General features: G+C 45.4%; 1 protein-coding gene across 1 annotated transcript in view; it reads left to right on the plus strand.

The window, feature by feature from the left end:
* The window catches only part of rptor (regulatory associated protein of MTOR, complex 1), a 330,716-nt gene that overhangs the window by 260,951 nt on the left and 51,839 nt on the right, over nucleotides 1-17,926 (plus strand). Inside the window, exons 23-25 of the mRNA XM_056279703.1 lie at nucleotides 7,086-7,189; nucleotides 7,905-8,082; nucleotides 8,345-8,455. Coding sequence (XP_056135678.1) covers nucleotides 7,086-7,189; nucleotides 7,905-8,082; nucleotides 8,345-8,455 — 393 coding nt within the window. The remainder of the gene's footprint in view (nucleotides 1-7,085; nucleotides 7,190-7,904; nucleotides 8,083-8,344; nucleotides 8,456-17,926) is intronic.

Genomic DNA, 17,926 nt, shown 5'->3' on the forward strand with positions numbered 1-17,926 from the left:
GTAGCATCCCTGGAAAGATTTCAGTGCAACTCTCCCTAGTTCTGTAGATGTCTGAATGAATGTGAATTAACTGTTTAACCCTCTAGTAATCCAGGTAATATTACTCAGCAATGTTATTTTCATGTTATGGAGAATTGTTCAACTTCTATTTCTGTGCAATATCGATCTCGGAACACAGAATCTAAATTTTCTAATGGTGATTTAGCTCTGTGGACAAGGGCCAACATTCCAGGGCTTCCGCTGTAGCTGCTGGCTTCTCGCTTCTTGCTTCCATTTCCTATGAAGACTTCCTCTTCTGCACGCCTGTCATTGTTTCCAGTCGGATTAGCAACTTGAGGCGTGAGAATGGAGTTGAAGTTGAGAGACGACGTCTACGACTGGATTGTTTTGCATTAATACTTTTTGTAGGTGTTTTAGGTCCAGGTGGCATTTTGACCAATGCATTCCACCTCTTTCGCTCCCCACACGGCCCGTTACCGACATCAGAATCAGAATCAACTTTATATGCTAAGTCTGCCTATGCACACAAGGGGCCTGTTAAAGGGGCCACACATTCCAAAGGTGACATTTTAGACCTTGTACTGTCCTCTCATTTCTCTCTTGAATGCCTTGATCTGGTGGATATGCCTGTATCTGACCATAAAGCTGTCATTTTCAAAGTCCCACTACAGCTCGCTATTCCTCATCACTATCCTAAAACACGCTCTGGCATTCTCAATGCTGGCTCTGCAGTTAAATTCTGTGATGCTTTTAATTCATCATCCTTTAATCTCTCTATATCCCCCCTCAATCCAGTTGCACTGTCAAATTCATTCAGTGGTCAGTGCCTATCCATCCTTGACAAAGCTGTACCGTTTAAAACTAGGAAACAAAAATCAAATGACCTCCCCCGATTGAACTATCACACTTGTGCCCTTAGAAGACTGTAGAAAATAAGAATGACAATGGAAGGTCAACATGTCTGAATTAGCACATAACACCCGTAAAAACCAATTGTTAATTTACCAGAAGGCAATTAAGGGTGTGAGATCAGCATACTTCTCTTAGTTAATATCTAGGAATAACCACAGTCCTGAAGTTCTCTTTAAGGTAATTGGTTCTGTCATTAATGGTCCCTCCACTTCTTTTTTTTTAACCTGGTTTTGAGCTGCCCGAAAAATTTCTCACTCATTTTGTAAATAGGGTGGAGAATATCAAGTCCCAAATCCAGCCAGACTCTTGCATTCTTTCCATTCCCCATGTTAATTCTGCTCCTTTTACCCAGTTTAAACCAATTACACTTTCAGTGTTAGAGAGCACAGTCTCCAATATGAACTCCTCCTCCTCCTGCATCTTAGATATCATTCCCACCAAGCTGCTCAAGGAGGTATTTTCAACTCTTAGCCCCGTTGTTCTGTGACTTCTGTCTAGCTAAACGTTACAAGTCCTTTTCTCCTTCCTTAGTGTCCAACCTCTCATGCAACTCACCATACACCTTTTCCTTTGTCTTTGCCACCTCTGTTTTGCTTTACGCTGCCTCTCCTTGTACTCCTGTCTACTGTCTTCATCTTTCTCTGACTATCCCACTTCTTTGCCAACCTCTTCCTCTGTATATTTTGCTGTACTTCCTCATTCCACCACCAAGTCTCCTTGTCGTCCTTCCTCTGTCCAGATGACACACCAGGTACCTTCCTAGCTATCTCCCTCACTATTTCTGCAGTGGTTGCCCAGCCATCCGGCAACTCTTCACTACCACCAAGTGCCTGTCTTAACTCCTCCCTGAACTCCACACAACAGTCTTCCTTCTTCAACTTCCACCATTTGATCCTTGGTTCTGCTTTCACTCTCTTCTTGAGCTCCAAAGTCATCCTACAGACCACCAATCGATGCTGCCAAGCTATGTTCTCCCCTGTCACCGCCTTGCAGTCTCCAATCGCTTTCAGATAACGCCTCCTGCGTAAGATATAGTCTGCATGTTCTCCCCGTGTCTGCATGGGTTCCCTCGGGCACTCCGGTTTCCTCCCCCTCTTTCACTTGATGTTTAAATCTCTCAGCCTATTGTTTGCGTATTCCCCACACATGTAATTTTTTAGATTTAGGGCCATTCTCAAAGAAATTTTATTTAATTTAGCTCTCTCCTCGACGTGATTTTCATGTAGGTTCAGGTTTATTTTGTATCCAGGATCTGATTTAAGACATCGATGTCATTATACTCCATATATTTACTCTCTGATGATTTTAACTTTTCAATCAAGTCCTTAATTTTTTCTCTTTTTCCTTTTCCCTCTGAGCTGTCCACATTATGAGTTTACCTTTTAATGACAGGCTTTACAGCATCCTACAATGTGCTGGGAGACACCGCTCCATTATTATTTAGTCATATAATCTTGAAATTCTCTCTTTATCTACTTTTGACATTGAAGGTCATTCAGAAGGCTAATATTCAGTCTCCATAAAGTCTCCTTCAGCTTGTTATCTAAATGTAAATTTAAATATACCCCTGCATGGTCAGAAATGTCCTTTACCCCTATGTCACAGTTTATAATCCTGTGTATCTAAATTACACAAAGTTATCGAGTCTTGAGTACACAGTGAGGATAGGGGGAAAAAAGTCAAGCTCTAACCAAGTGTGTGTAGTTCCCTCCGTATATCTATCACTTATTGCTCTAAGCAGTTTTTTTAAACCTTAATGCTACAGGTTTTATCTTTTTGTTCTATTTGAGCAGTCCAGGAGCTTTGGGTAGTTGACCGAAAGGGTGAGATTGCGGATACAAGCGACTAAAATGAGTTTCCTCTGTAGGGTGTCAGGGCTCAGCCTTAGAGATAGGGTGAGGAGCTCGGACATCCGCAGGGAGCTTGGAGTGGAGCCGCTGCCCCTTCGCGTCAAAAGGAGCCAGTTGAAGTGGTTCAGGCATCTGATTAGGATGCCTCCTGGGCGCCTTCCTTTGGAGGTTTTCCAGGAACATCCAACTGGCAGGAGACCCCAGGGTAGACCCAGAACTCGCTGGAGGGACTACATGTCCAATCCGGCCTGGGAACGCCTTTGGATCCCCCAGGATGAGCTGGAGGGTATTGCTGAGGAAAGGGACGTCTGGAGTGCCCTACTTAGCTTGCTGCCACCGCGACCCGACCCCGGATAAGTGGCTGAAGATGAGATGAGATGAGATGAGATGAGATGAGATGAGATGAGATGAGATGAGATGAGATGAGCAGTCCAAGGAGGGATGTAGATGAATGTTCCAGTCCCCCCCCACATATTAAAACACCTGATGCTTCCATAGATATCATATTAAAAACCGTCTTGATCAACTGTTCATCATTTCCTGGCGATCTATAGACATTCAGTAGTCTAACTTTTTTATGCTCGTTCAAACCTTGGATCAGTAAGTAACGCCATGCTTTGTCAATGATTTGTGACGAAAACTAGAAGTTTACTTTGTTTGAGAAAAGTATTGCTACCCCCCACCCCCCCATCACACTTCTCCTGTTGAAAGACGAGTAGTGAGTTTTTAAACTCCTTTATGAGCAACTTCTCATGTTCAGTACTTGAGAGGTGTGTTTCTTGCCAGAAAGTTGTCTTGATTTTCTGTTTTCATTTTAGCAATTGCCTTACTTCTTTTTATAGGATTATGTAACCTTTTTGCATTGATGAAGTATTTCAGTCAGTTGAAAAGAAAAAGTTTACCTAAATATTTAAACATCCCTAGAGGACCTGAACAAAAGAACTTCCATCTGTGAATCCAAATGAAACTTAAAATATAAACACAAATGCTTAACATTAGTGACTTCCATCTCTGAAGTGTGAACTCAACCTCCAAGTTAGGAGAGGAAGTCCTTAACCCTGAAGCAGCCCCTCGTAGTGCAGACCAACATCTCTGACTGGTTGAAATCAGATTAAATCAGAGCAGTACACATAGTAAAACAAACATCTTCCAACATCTATTCAGTTATCATATCACTAGTTATATGTTCTTTGAACAAGACAAAGACTACTTGGGCACAAGAAATGGTGGGGTTAAATTGGATGAAGAATGGTGGAATGAGGCGATTGATAGGGTGCGACCTACCACCTTCCTATGCTTGTCTCGGGCTTATATAATTCAAAGTTTTGCACAGAGTACACTTCTCCAAATCCAGACTATCCAAAATATATCCGAATGTAAGTGACAGTTGTGACAGGTGTCATGCCTCCCCATGTGACCTCTCTCATATGTTTGTTCACTACCCCAAATTGCAACCCTACTGGCATTCAATCTTTAAAAATCTTCCTGATGTCCTTGAAATTGACCTGCAACCATGCCCCTTAATAGCTATCTTTGGCATCCCCGTGGATTTGTTCTCATTAAATCCTAAACAAGCTGACATTGTCACTTTCACAACCCTGTTAGCCCATTGCAGAATTCTTCTTAACTGGAAGTCTGCACTGCCTCTCTGCTTCTCCTGTCGGCTTAAAGATGTGATGTTCTTTCATAAATTGGAGGAAATTAAATACTCTTTGGGGGTTCAAATGATAAATTCACCACAAAATGGCAACCCTTTATATTGTTCTTTAATGCCCTGCAGAGGCTTCCTATGGATGAGGGGCCATAATTTGAGAAGTTCCTAGACACCTGAGTCATCTTACTGTCGCTGACTATATGCTGACAATGTGCAGTCCAAGCAATTTGCCAACTTGCCAGTTTTATTTTATTTGTCTCTCATACTGTCAGTGTACTGTTGTCTTGTTGTTGTGTTGTCTTTTTGTATTGTAAATATCAAAATCTGAATTAAAGATATATATAAAAAAAGAAAAACAAACATCAATTCCCAGATGTATGGTCAATTTCAATGGCTTATGTTTACAATAGGAAAAGTCGCCTGGTCTTTTGTTATATATGATATAATCCTGCCGCCTTCTTTTCTAGTTACTCAAGCTATATATATAAAGCAAGAGTGTATGTTTATATGTTCGCATAAAACTCCAGAAATACTCATTGTAGAACAAAAAGAAAGGTATCTTTAGAATCAGCACTTTCCAAGGATTGCACAGTTCGGGAACTATTTCAAAAACCTTGAAATCGATTTATTTGCGAAATTGAGTTTATTTTGTGGCGATTTGCGGCGGTTGAAAATGAGGACATTTTTGTTAATAAGATTCGTTTATTCGACATTCGTTTATCACATGTATCATATCATAAATTATCCTACATGTCATCATCACTTATATTGTAAAGATCCGATCGTGTTGTTTTTTTTGGTGAGAACATTTTCCCCGGGCAACGCCGAGTAAGGTATCCTAGTCACTTATAATACAAGAAATTTCTCATGTTGCATCTTCGTTGCATTGAAACCCCTTTAGCTTATCCTGGATGCATTTAAGGCATGCTTCTCGGTACTGGCGAGATGTTGCGCCTGTTGTTTCCCAGGGAAGTTGTCTCAGTCTCGCCGTAGGTCTACCTTCCGCAGGGGTCTCGACTCCAGAGCAGTGCAGGATTAATCCCCTTTTCTTCAGGTCCTCCATCCTCTCTGGTGTGTTATTGTAGATTACTGGACCGGTGTCGAAAAACACTCTGGGTTTCACTGGGTGAAGCATCTGGAAACGGAATCGCTTTTCTTTGTCTACCCAGATACCCAGTATTTATTTGGGGAGGGGGAGACCGTCTGGGAGCCCCTAATCTATGCTGCTGCTTGTTTCTGCACCATACCGGAAGTTATATTTACCACTTTTATGTGCAGTATATCAACGATACTGCTGAAATAAAACTCAGAAAGACTGACTGACGTGTGATGTGCATTGTTTTTGGAAATATGACTCAAGATATAGTCTTTAGGAGTGTATGATTCAACTTTTCCCATCGTCTAGTGTTAAAAAAGCAAACAAAAAAATTGCAATAAATCATAATATTGAATCGCAGTACTTAAGAATTGCAGTACATATCGAATTGGCACCCAAGCACCCTGATAGTATTGAATCGGGAGATTAGCATATCGTCCCAGCCCTGTAATTCACTCATCCATCCCTTCATTTATTTTCCAACTTGCTCAGTCATTCATGTTTAATTTCTTTCACTACATGCTCTGACTGCATACATGTATATATGCTCATTTATCCCATTGGTTAGTCAGTAGATATTCCCATCTAGAGCAAGTAGCTGTGCATATCTTGATGGAGGTCCTCAAACTGAGAATTCACAACTTTCAGATCTGTGATGGATTAATTTGGTTTATCTTATTTTCTTTATTTTTAGAATTCGGTGCTGCAGCTTTCAGCGAGTGCAAAAATTTAAATTATGGTGTAGTTGTGCTGCGTTTGCTTTGTTCCACATTCAGTGCTTCTTGATGAAGATCTGACACCGCAGACGACAAATTGATGCCTCTATTGCCTAGGAAATACAGTGGAATATGCGCATGCACTCTCAAAAAATAAAGCTCCTTGCCTAAAGTTGGAAGAAACCCAGACCGCTGAATAAAAATAACGGCTCTCGCTTCCCCCGTGGAGCCCTTCAGATGCATACTCAAACACCAACTCCCCAAAAAAAAGTTTCCTAATTAGCATAGAAATCAAATCAAATGCAGTTCCAGGTAGTAAAATGTGTTTGCCAGTGTTAACTGGATTTACGCCGCGCTCACAGAGTTTTCTCACCGCCTGACTAGGGTAAACAACAGCTCCTTTATTCATCGGCGACACTTCGCCTCTATTCCTTTTATTAAGTTTACCCCTCCCTTGTGGGCAGCCATTAAACTGCTCGCGATGAAGAGGGTATATTGCTTGGTCTCGTCGATGAGATGAAGTTGCAGGTAATGGCAAACTTTTTTTGAAGCCTCAGACTTTCGATTAGCTGGCACGCTCCGGGAGGAGTGTGTCCCACTTTTTGGGGTATCGCATTTGCTTTTTCTCTGCCTTGCGCCGCTCGAATGTTTGAGGCTTCAGTTTTGACATATTCCTCTCACGATTTTGCCGACCCCCCTCTTGCTCTCTCTCCCCCTCTCTTTGCTCTGTCTTTGCATCCCTCAGCCTTGCAAGTGCAGCCTGGCTGCTCGCCTCTCAGGAGTGAGCTTGCAGCCTGTTTCCTTTATGAACCGATGGTGAATTAAACCTCCATTTCACCCTCTCTTCTTCCTCTCAGGCGACGATGAACGCGCGGCCTCAGAGGATCCTGGACTCTGGATCTCTCACCCAGTCAGCTCCTGCAAGCCCCACCAGCAAGGGCACCCACATCCACCAGGCTGGGTGAGGAGAAACCTCACACGCAACCGCATTACATGCACACAAATGCGTAAAAGACACACAAGTGCATTCGCCAACAGTCACTCAGCCACGTTTGATAACGACGACACAAGCAACATGGAAAAGGTTCACTCGACCTTCCTGGGAGCAAGGATTAGTGGAGACACGCGAGTTGACTCACACACACACATACACACTCATACCGTTCGATGTATTGAGCGTAACTAACCAGTGTGGGAACATACCTTTAATTTCCCCAATGGTGGGATTAATTGATCTTTTTCACTTTCAGATTTTTCAAACTGTTCTTAATCATCACCCTGTTGGCCTGTGATTCAGCTAAAAGACATATTTAATAGATTGGCCTTGTGTGTGTGTGTGTGTGCGTCACTGTGAATGGGTATATCAAGTAGGAGTTTAGAGAAACAAGATGATGAGATTTACTCGTGAGTTTTCCAGTGGTTTTTTATTTTTTACTGAGAAGAACGGCGTCCAAGTGACTGGAATTTTCTATTAGCTGAGTACCGTGTCATCATCCAGATCTGGGTCAAAAGAAATGTATATTTATGAGGGCTTGGCGACCCAAAGCTCAGGCGCACGCTCGCATGCATCAAAATTACATCTGCTGCGAATTGACCGAGACTGAACGCCAACTGAAGTACCATTTTCATTCACCACCGCTGTTATTCAACCCCACCCCGTCTCTCTCTCGCTCCAGAGGCTCTCCTCCTATGCCCAGTGCCAGCAGCTCCAGCTTGACCAATGAGGTGCCCAAGCCCCCCGCGAGGGAGCAACCCACCATACGGCCCCCCTACACCCCCACGCTGGGCGGACAGGCTCCTCACTCGCACCAGTTCCCCCGCACACGCAAGATGTTTGATAAGGGTCCTGAACAGGTAGGCCGAGGCATCGTTTACGCTGGTCAGAATGAACCGGCAGACGGGGTGCCGTAGTGCTGGAAAACCGCTGCAAGTTGACTGACGATGAAAATTTGCATACTCTGCCTTGACTCATTTAATTATGCCTATTGTGACTCTGACTGCAAAATAAAGTGCCCTGCGTTATTGATTTGTTTGCGGGGTGTGTGTATTTGTGTGTGTTGGTCATGTATGTGTCTGTATGTACACGTGTGTCCTTGTCTGTGTTGTGTATATCTAGGCAGCTGAGGACGGGGATGAGCAGGGTGGACACAGGAACTACATCAGTGCCACCCTTCAGACAGGCCTGTGTGATTGGAGTGCCAAGTACTTTGCTCAGCCAGTCATGAAGGTAGTCTCTGTCTCCACTCTCTTGGCTTCTCTGGTTGCTACAATCGATAAACGCTTGCCTGTCTCTGATTCATCTCATTACATAGTGAAAGATGAACACTGAACTGGGTTTTTTGGCTGCTGATCAGACTAAAGCGAGCAGCTTTAAGATATCCCTTAAGACTGAGAACTTGTCAATATTTTTGAAATTATAGACTAAATTATTTATTCATACAAAGCAACAATTGAATAAGAAGAGTTTGATAGATGAAAAAGGGGTGTCCAGGCTGCATAGTGGTCTATTCTGTTGCCTACCAACATGGGGATCGGTGGTTCAAATCCCCGTGTTACCTCCGGCTTGGTCGGGCATCCCTACAGACACAATTGGCCGTGTCTGCGGGTGGGAAGCCGGATGTGGGTATGTGTCCTGGTCGATGCACTAGCGCCTCCTCTGGTCAGTTGGGGCGCCTGTGATCCTCCCACGCATGACGTCCTGCTAGTGAAACACCTCACTGTCAGGTGAAAAGAAGCGGCTGGCGACTCCACATGTATCGGAGGAGGCATGTGGTAGTCTGCAGCCCTCCCCAGATCGGCAGAGGGGGTGGAGCAGCGACCGGGACGGCTCGGAAGAGTGGGGTAATTGGCCAAGTACCATTGGAGAGAAAAAAGGGGGAAAATCCACACAAAAAAAAGATTGATAGATGAATCGATACTGAAAATAATCAGGAATTACAGTCCATAGCCTATTTGTCACACATGATTTGTCGTCACACTTTTGAATGGGAGAGACACAGGGAACGAGTGAGCTGTTGATGTTGTGTATGGTAAATATTTTATAAGGTGTAACTGTTAGAACTAACTGAATTCATATGAAGACCATGGGGGAAAAACGATCAGTCACAATTGCCCTTAACAATTGCCCTTAACCTACTCCCCAAGCACCGTAGTTTCTTCCCACAAATTATGAACACCTAAAACGATCGAAGTCCTGAGTTAGACACACTTTTTAAAAACATGTATAATGAAAGAACGATCAATGTCCAATGTGTACAAAGGAAAAATGATCACAGTGTCGCTGGTGAGGTCCTGGTCAGATCACATGACCAGATCCACCAAAAAAAAAAAAGATATAAAATCGAACCATAATTTTTATGTGAAGTCTGTGAGAGCGTTTTGAATTATTGAAATTGATTTTCTCAAAAAAAAAAAAAATGTGACTGATCTTTTTTTCCCCGGTGGCCTTCATATGCTTTTTAGTGAAAGAGAAATCAGATTTCAATGTAAAGGCAGTGAGCTGAACTATATCGAGATTAGGATGCTGCCTGAAAACCTGGTACTAAACAGGAACTGGTTCTAAAGTAGTAAAACACGTGGTGTTGATATGGTCTGGTGTTATCTGTTCCACTGTTGGGTTTGGAGAAATTAGGGAGTGAGATTTCTGTAGCAGCAAATACGGTTTTCAAGGAATTTATGGCAAAGCCATTACCATAATGTTGCCGCTCTCTCTCGCTTTCCCTCTCTTATCTTGCCGTTTCCCTCTCTCGGCGTCTGTCAGTGAGTGAGGGGTGGGGTTTCATTCTAACACAACACTTGAGAAGTGTTCGTGTGATGATGGTGGAGAGAACCAAACACTGTGTGGTTACACTTTACCCAGACGACAACAATGTTGGTTGCCAAAATGCAATAAAACCATTAAACTAAGGGAGGCGATATGGACAATTTATCCAAACATCTGTTGGCCAAGCATAACATAAATCTGTAAAAATGTGCAATTTTTGTGTGGGTAAAGTAGCGGTCTATTCCGTTGCCTACTAACACGGAGATCGCCGGATCAAATCCCCCTGTTACCGCCGGCTTGGTCGGGCGTCCCTACAGACACAATTGGCCGTGTCTGCGGGTGGGAAGCCAGATGTGGGTATGTATCCTGGTCGCTGCACTAGCACCTCCTCTGGTCGGTCAGGGCACCCGTTCAGGGGGGAGGGGGAACTGGGGGAATAGCGTAATCCTCCCACGCTCTACGTCCCCCTGGTGAAACTCCTCACTGCCAGGTGAAAAGAAGCGGCTGGCGAATCCACATGTATCGGAGGAGACATGTGGTAGTCTGCAGCCCTCCCTGGATCGACAGAGGGGGTGGAGCAGAGACCGGGATGGCTCGGAAGAGTGGGGTAATTGTCCAGGTACAATTGGGGTGAAAAAGGTGGGGGGGGGGGGCAAGCAGAGCAAGAAATGAACAAACCGTCAGCTGGGAACCAGAAGTGAGTGTGTGTGTGTGTGTGTGTATGTGTGTGTGTTGGCCCTGTGATGGCCTGGCAGCCTGTCCAGGGTGTCTCCCCAGCTACCTGAAATGACTTTTTTAAATCATTGTACACCTATTTCTGTAGATAGAATATCAACAAATCTTATCCATCCATACCTAAGAATGATCAATGGAAATCAAAATCATTAGCCCATTAAGGTCTGGATTCAGAATCATACTCAAAATCAAAGTGGAAAATGAGAACATAGGCTGATCCAACTTCTGTGGAAATTCCTCAAGACGATTCAAAATGAGGCTCAGTAGTGTGTGTGGCCTCCACGTGCCTGTATGCACTCCCTACAACGTCTGGGCATGCTCCTGATGAGACGACGGATGGTCTCCTGAGGGATCTCCTCCCAGACCTGGATCAGGGCATCGGTCAACTCCTGGACAGTCTGTGGTGCGATATCGCGTTGGCGGATGGTACGAGACATGATGTCCCAGAGGTGCTCGATTGGATTCAGGTCTGGGGAACGTGCAGGCCAGTCCATAGCATCAATGCCCTCGACATACAGGAACTGCTGACACACTCTGGCCACATGAGGACGAGCATTGTCATGCATGAGCAGGAACCCAGGGCCCACTGCACCAGCATATGGTCTGACAATGGGTCTGAGGATCTCATCCCGGTACCTAATGGCAGTCATGGTACCTCTGGCTAGCACGTAGAGGTCTGTGCGGCCCTCCAAGGATATGCCTCCCCAGACCATCACTGACCCACCGCCAAACCGGTCATGCTGGAGGATGTTGCAGGCAGCAGAACGTTCTCCACAGCGTCTCCAGACTCTCTCACGTCTGTCACATGTGTTCAGTGTGAACCTGCTCTCATCTGTGAAGAGCACAGGGCGCCAATGGCGAATCTGCCAACCAAGATGTTCTCTGGCAAAGGTCAATCGGGCTGCACGGTGTTGGGCTGTGAGCACAGGCCCCAATTGTGGACGTCGGGCCCTCATACCATCCTCATGCATTCTGTTTCTCACTGTTTGAGCAGAAACCTGCACATTAGTGGCCTGTTGAAGGTCGTTTTGTAGGGCTCCGGCAGTGCTCCTCCTGTTCCTCCTTGCACAAAGGACCAGATAGCGGTCCTGCTGCGGGGTTGTTGTCCTCCTGCGGCCCCCTCCACGTCTCCTGGTGTACTGGCCTGTCTCCTGGTACCTCCTCCATGCTCTGGACACTGTGCTGGGAGACACATCAAATCTTCTTGCCACAGCACGCATTGATGTGCCATCCTGGATGAGCTGCACTACCTGAGCAACTTCTGTAGGTTGCAGATACCGCCTCATGCCACCTCTAGTGGTGAGGGCACTAGCAAAATGAAAAACTAACCAAAGATCGGCCAGAAAAGATGAGGACAGGCAAATGGTCTGTGGCCACCACCTGCAAATCCATTCCTTTTATAGGGGTTGTCTTGCAAATTGTCTAATTTCCACCTGGTGGAAATTAGACAATTTACCAAAAGGTGAAATTGATTCACAAATCAGTGTTGCTTCCCTAACTGGACAGGTTGATATCTCAAAAGTGTGATTGACTTGGAGCTACATTGCATTGCTTATGTGTTCCCTTTATTTTTTTGAGCAGTGTAGATTATGATATGATCATGATAGAGATTATATAGATTATGATATAAATTACGATATAGATTTTATAGATGATGTTGATTATGATATAGATTATACAGATTATGATAGAAATTGTGATAGAAATTATATAGATTATGATGTAGATTATATAGATTATGATCATGATAGAGATTATATAGATTATGATATAAATTACGATATAGATTTTATAGATGATGTCGATTGTGATATAGATTATACAGATTATGATAGAAATTGTGATAGAAATTATATAGATTATGATGTAGATTATATAGATTATATGATTATGATATAGATTATATAGATTATGATGTCGATTGTATAGATTATGATTTAGATTGTATAGATTATGATGTCGATTATGATATAGATTATATAGATTCTGATGTCTATTATCATGTAGATTATGGTGTAGATTAGAAATGAGGGCACAGAATGAGATGGAGATAATGTAACCTGTGGTTTTACCAACCCATCATGCTTAGACCACCTGAACAAATCAAATAAAAGCAGACAGAGCGTGCACGTTGATAGAGTTACTTGACAGCACCCAGAGAACTGCAAGCTGTATTATCAATATGGGAGAAAAAAATACAAAAACACAGAAATTGGCAAATATTCATTCAGAAAATGTCTTCCCTCGTTCCTCATTATTAGATCTACCATCTACCCCACATCCCTCCTGCTTTCGCTCGCCTCACTCCTTGGAAGGAAGGAAACCCTCCTCAGACTAATTAGTGCTCATCAGCGAGACAATTCTGGTGCTGCGAGAAGGAATACATGTCTGTACATGTGCACATCTGTGAGGGGTTTGCCGGGTGGCTTGGCGAAAAACAGGGGTGGGGGATAAAAAGCAGGGCTAATAAGTGGGCTTGATTAGCAATGAAGTAGAGGATTTCGGTTGTGTTTGTTCTGGGGGAGGGGGAGATAAAAAGCCAGAGCAAAAGCAACAGAGCTGTGTTTGAACGGATATACAGATGTGTGATTAGGCGGCTCATGCATGCTGGCTTAACAGCTGTGTCATGGCTGAGAACATCTGTATGCGAGCATGCACGTGTAGCATGTGTGAGCACACAGGAGTTTGTGGGTTAACACGTGTGTGTCTGTGCTGTTATAGCGTTTTATTGTAGGTGCGAATGACCATAACGGATGGTCATGGTGTGTGTTTGGACAGGGTTGTTGTTTAACACTGTGTGCTGATCAAGCACATTTCTGCTGCAGGGCCGTCCATACCCCAAGCAGCCTTTTGCATGCTAAACAGCTGCGTTCATTTCCCAAGCACTTTTTGTGAAGAAATACAATAAATTAATTTATGGAACAAAAATAAATATGAGACCAAACTGTCATACATCTTAAAAAAAGAGAGCAGGGGTCATACTCGTGAAGGCACTTCATCACAGTTTGGGAATCTTTGCAAGTGCTGGCTACGTAACAAGGCAATAGGAATAGTAAAACTGGCCGAACAAAGGGAGTCATCACTTCTACACCCTGCTGTTCTCATCAAGCCATGAGCGTGTTCACATGAAGAGGGGCCCCGTTTTTAACATCTCACCTACTTCATCCGCTTCCGGTGTGGGAGGATGGCGGCACGAATTCACATTTGCAGTGGCCTCACCCAGTGCCGTCCATGCAGTGTCTTTGTCTCCAAGCCTGCGTCTAACTTAGTCTTCGTTTGATGGCTGGGAGAGCTTGGTCTGCTGCATCCTGTGGGCCCAGGGACCGAGGCCCTGCCTGGAGCTGTGCCCGAAGAGGTAACACCAAGGGCGATCTGACAGGACACGGAAGCGGGGAAGGCTAAGCTAACTGCTAGCCCATGCAGACTGGTAGTTCTGATGACACCGAGGGCGGTCTGACAAGACGTGGAAGCGGGGCAGGCTAAGCTAACCGCTAGCCCATGCAGACTGGCAGTTCCGATAACACCGAGGGCGGTCAGGCGGCAGCCTCGCCTAGCCTCAACTGTGTTTTTAGCGTCGTCGTGTGGAGTGCGGGGAGGTGTGCCGATGGTGTCCGGCTGGGAGAGCTGGCGTTGGATCGGCTGGTCTGCCGCGTCCTGTGGGCCCAGGGACCACGGCCCTGACTGGAGCTGCGCCTGAAGAGGAAACACCGAGAGCGGTCTGACAGGATGCGGAAGCGGGGCAGGCTAAGCTAACTGCTAGCCCATGCAGATCGGCAGTTCCGACAGTCATCCTGGCTGGCGTTCATCCTCCTGGACAGTGATTTCTTTTGTCGTTGTTGTTTAGTTTTGATATATGTGTTCTTGTAGTTCTTGCAGTTTTTGGATATGTTTTAGTCTTTGTGTTGCACTGCTTTGGGCTGGGGGAAACAATGTTTCATTTCATGCGTGCAAGTGCATGAAATGAAACGACAAAGTGTTTCTGATTCTGATTCATGCAACACAGACCGATCCAAAGCGGTGTGTTTCACTGAAGAATGACAAATAAAATGCGAGAATATGAATACGACAAAATCACTAAAAGAGCAATAACTAACCCAAATGCCAGGGGTTGAGAAAACTGCTGGAAAGAAACTGCGAGTAGGTCAGTGAGCCCTTTTTACCTGTGCACCCACAAGTCAACAGGCATCGTTTTGGAACAACGACGACGACCTTTGTGATTCACGGAGGCGGTTGCCGTTTTGTTTGGATCTAAAAACCTCGACAGAACTCGCCTGGTATGTCACCGGACGCACTAAACAATCATGCCGATATACACACAGTGCCTCGCGTTAAAAATAAACCATAATCATAGCACAAAAAAGGAAAAAGGGGAGGGGGGGGGTTGATTCCAAAGTTGTCTTGCCAACCCAGTAGTTCTGCATAGTGCGGCAGCTCCTCGAGCTCGTGTGCAGGGTGTAAGTTAGAGGAGGAGAAGCAGGAGGTTAGCGTGTGGGGGTGTCAGCGGGCTGAGACGTGCAGCAGAGCACGCTGAGATCTAGTGTGTTTCTCTGTTTATCAGTGTGTGTGTGTGTGTGTGCGTGTGTGTGTGTGCGTGTGTGGTAAAAGTGAAACGCAATTGTTGCTGTGGTTCCCACGCCTGTGGTCCTACACTGTCAGCTGCTAATGTGAGCTATAATGAGACCCTGAGGTGAAACACAAAAGTATGCACCAACACACACATACACACACACACTATACAATGAACCTACTTTTCACCCTCAGTCCCCCAGAAGAACACATACATCTCTGGTTGTGGACATACACTCTGTACAGCATCTCACTTCCTCTCTATCTTGCACTCTCCCTCGTGCACACACATGAGCCACAAAAGAAAAAAGCTCAGCGTTTGGGAGTGACAAAGAATCAGGAACATTTATTTTTCGTTTCATTTCATGCACCTACGCACATGTAATGAAACGACACATCGTTCCCCCCAGCCCGCAGCAGTGCAACACAAAGACAAAGACAGATCTCCAAACTACAAACAACTACAAAAACACATATTGCCAACATATTATAATAAATAAATGAATAAATTCAATGTCCAAGAGGGCGAACATCAGGATGACTGTCGGGACTGCCGGTCTGCATGGGCTAGCAGTTAGCTTAGCCTGCCCCGCTTCAGCGTCCTGTCAGGCCGCCCTCGGTGTTTCCTCCTCGGGCGCAGCTCCAGGCAGGGCCGTGGTCCCTGGTCCCACAGGACGCAGCAGACCAAGCTCTCCCAGCCAATCCAGCGCCAGCTCTCCCAGCCGTCAAACGAAAGCACAAACCCAGACACAGACGTGGACAAAGACACTGCATGGACGGCACTGGGTGAGGCCGCCGCAAACGCACGTTCTCGCCGCCATCTTCCCACACCGGAAGCGGAAATTTCAACAACGAGTGTGAATACTGATCTGTACGGTACATAGGACAACAGATGATTTTGCGAAGGTTGTAGAAACAAAGAAAAAAACAAAACAATTGTATCCATAGTAACGTTTACTTTGGACAAAAAAATGTCCACAGCCTCTGTCGGTGTGAAAGGTGTTTTCGATTCACTTCACAACACACATCAGATGTGATGCTCTCTCAGACAAGCTCAACGCAAAAAGAAGTGGCCTGGCAGGCACCCAGAGCAGGACAGCAACCTGAATGTGTGGCTGAAGATATAAACTCTCTCTACAGTATCTGTCCCTCTTACCCACACACCCACACACACACACTAAATCAACGACCTGGCTTTTTTACACACACACACACACACACACACACACACACACACACACACACACACACATACATTAACTGCATACTGACCGTGTCACTTAGAAACTCAATAATTCATCACTCCAGCGATCCATCCATTATCCCAACCAGCTCTTAGGATCGCAGGGATGCTGGAGCCTATCCCAGCAGTTATTGGGCGGCAGGCAGGGAGACACCCTGGACAGGCTGCCAGGCCATCACACAGGGCCCACACACACACACACATTCGTACCTAGGGGCAATTTAGTATGGCCAATTCACCTGACCTACATGTCTTTGGACCGTGGGGGGAAACCAGAGCACCCGGAGGAAACCCACACAGACACGGAAAGAACATGCAAACTCTGCACAGAAGACGACCCCCAAGGTCGGATAACACCGGGGTTCGAACCCAGAACCTTCTCGCTGTGAGACGACCGCGCTAACCCCTGCGCCACCGTGCCACAGTGGTTAGCGCGATGAATAATCCATCACTCACAATACAAAAATCTGAGTGCGTATCCCCCTCTTAATTTCTCCACACAGGCGTGCGCACACATACGCACACTTCAAGACCTGAAGATGTGGCATCACACAGCCGAAGTGTTGCCGTGAACACGCTGCTGACACAGTACTATGATAACCTGCGTTCACACTTTGAGGTGCCCACTGACATGCAGCTCTGTAATGGAGTGCAGTTTTATGGAAGCACTCAAAATTTTGCAAACACAGCATCTGATCTACGCTACAGTGTCGCACCTCCCCACCTCCACACACACACACACACACACACACACAGGCCTGCCGAGCCTGCCTCCTCTCTGTCTTATGTCCATTCCATCCATTATCCAAGCCGCTTATCCCAATCAGGTTCGCAGAGATGCTGGCACCTATCCTAGCAGTGATTGGGCGATCTACTACAAGATATTTTAAACTGCCAAAGGTTTTTACACTGCAAATGTTTGAAAAAAATAATAGCACAATTAGAGTTCTGTAAAACATTATCTTGGATTTCTCGATTCTACTTTTAGTTCTCTGTTGCTGTCAAGTAGTAGTAATACTGTTGTCATTCAAATGTTCATTTAGTAAAATTCCAGTCACGTTAGTTTTCTAATACACTTCAAGCCGCTTCAATAACTTCAGGTTGTGGTTATTATTCCGCTTCCGGTGTGGGATGATCGCGGCGCGAATTCACGTTTGCGGCAGCCTCACCCAGTACCGTCCATGCAGTGTCTTTGTCCACGTCTGCGTCTAAGTTTGTCTTCGTTTGATGGCTGGGAGAGCTGGCGCTGGATCGGCTGGGAGAGCTTGGTCTGCTGCGTCTTGTGGGCCCAGAGACCACGGCGCTGCCTGGAGCTGTGCCCGAAGAGGTAACACCGAGGGCGGTCTGACAGGATGCGTAAGCGGGGCAGGCTAAGCTAACTGCTAGCCCAT

Source organism: Lampris incognitus, chromosome 5, assembly GCF_029633865.1.
Source record: "Lampris incognitus isolate fLamInc1 chromosome 5, fLamInc1.hap2, whole genome shotgun sequence".
Lineage (NCBI taxonomy): Eukaryota > Metazoa > Chordata > Actinopteri > Lampriformes > Lampridae > Lampris > Lampris incognitus.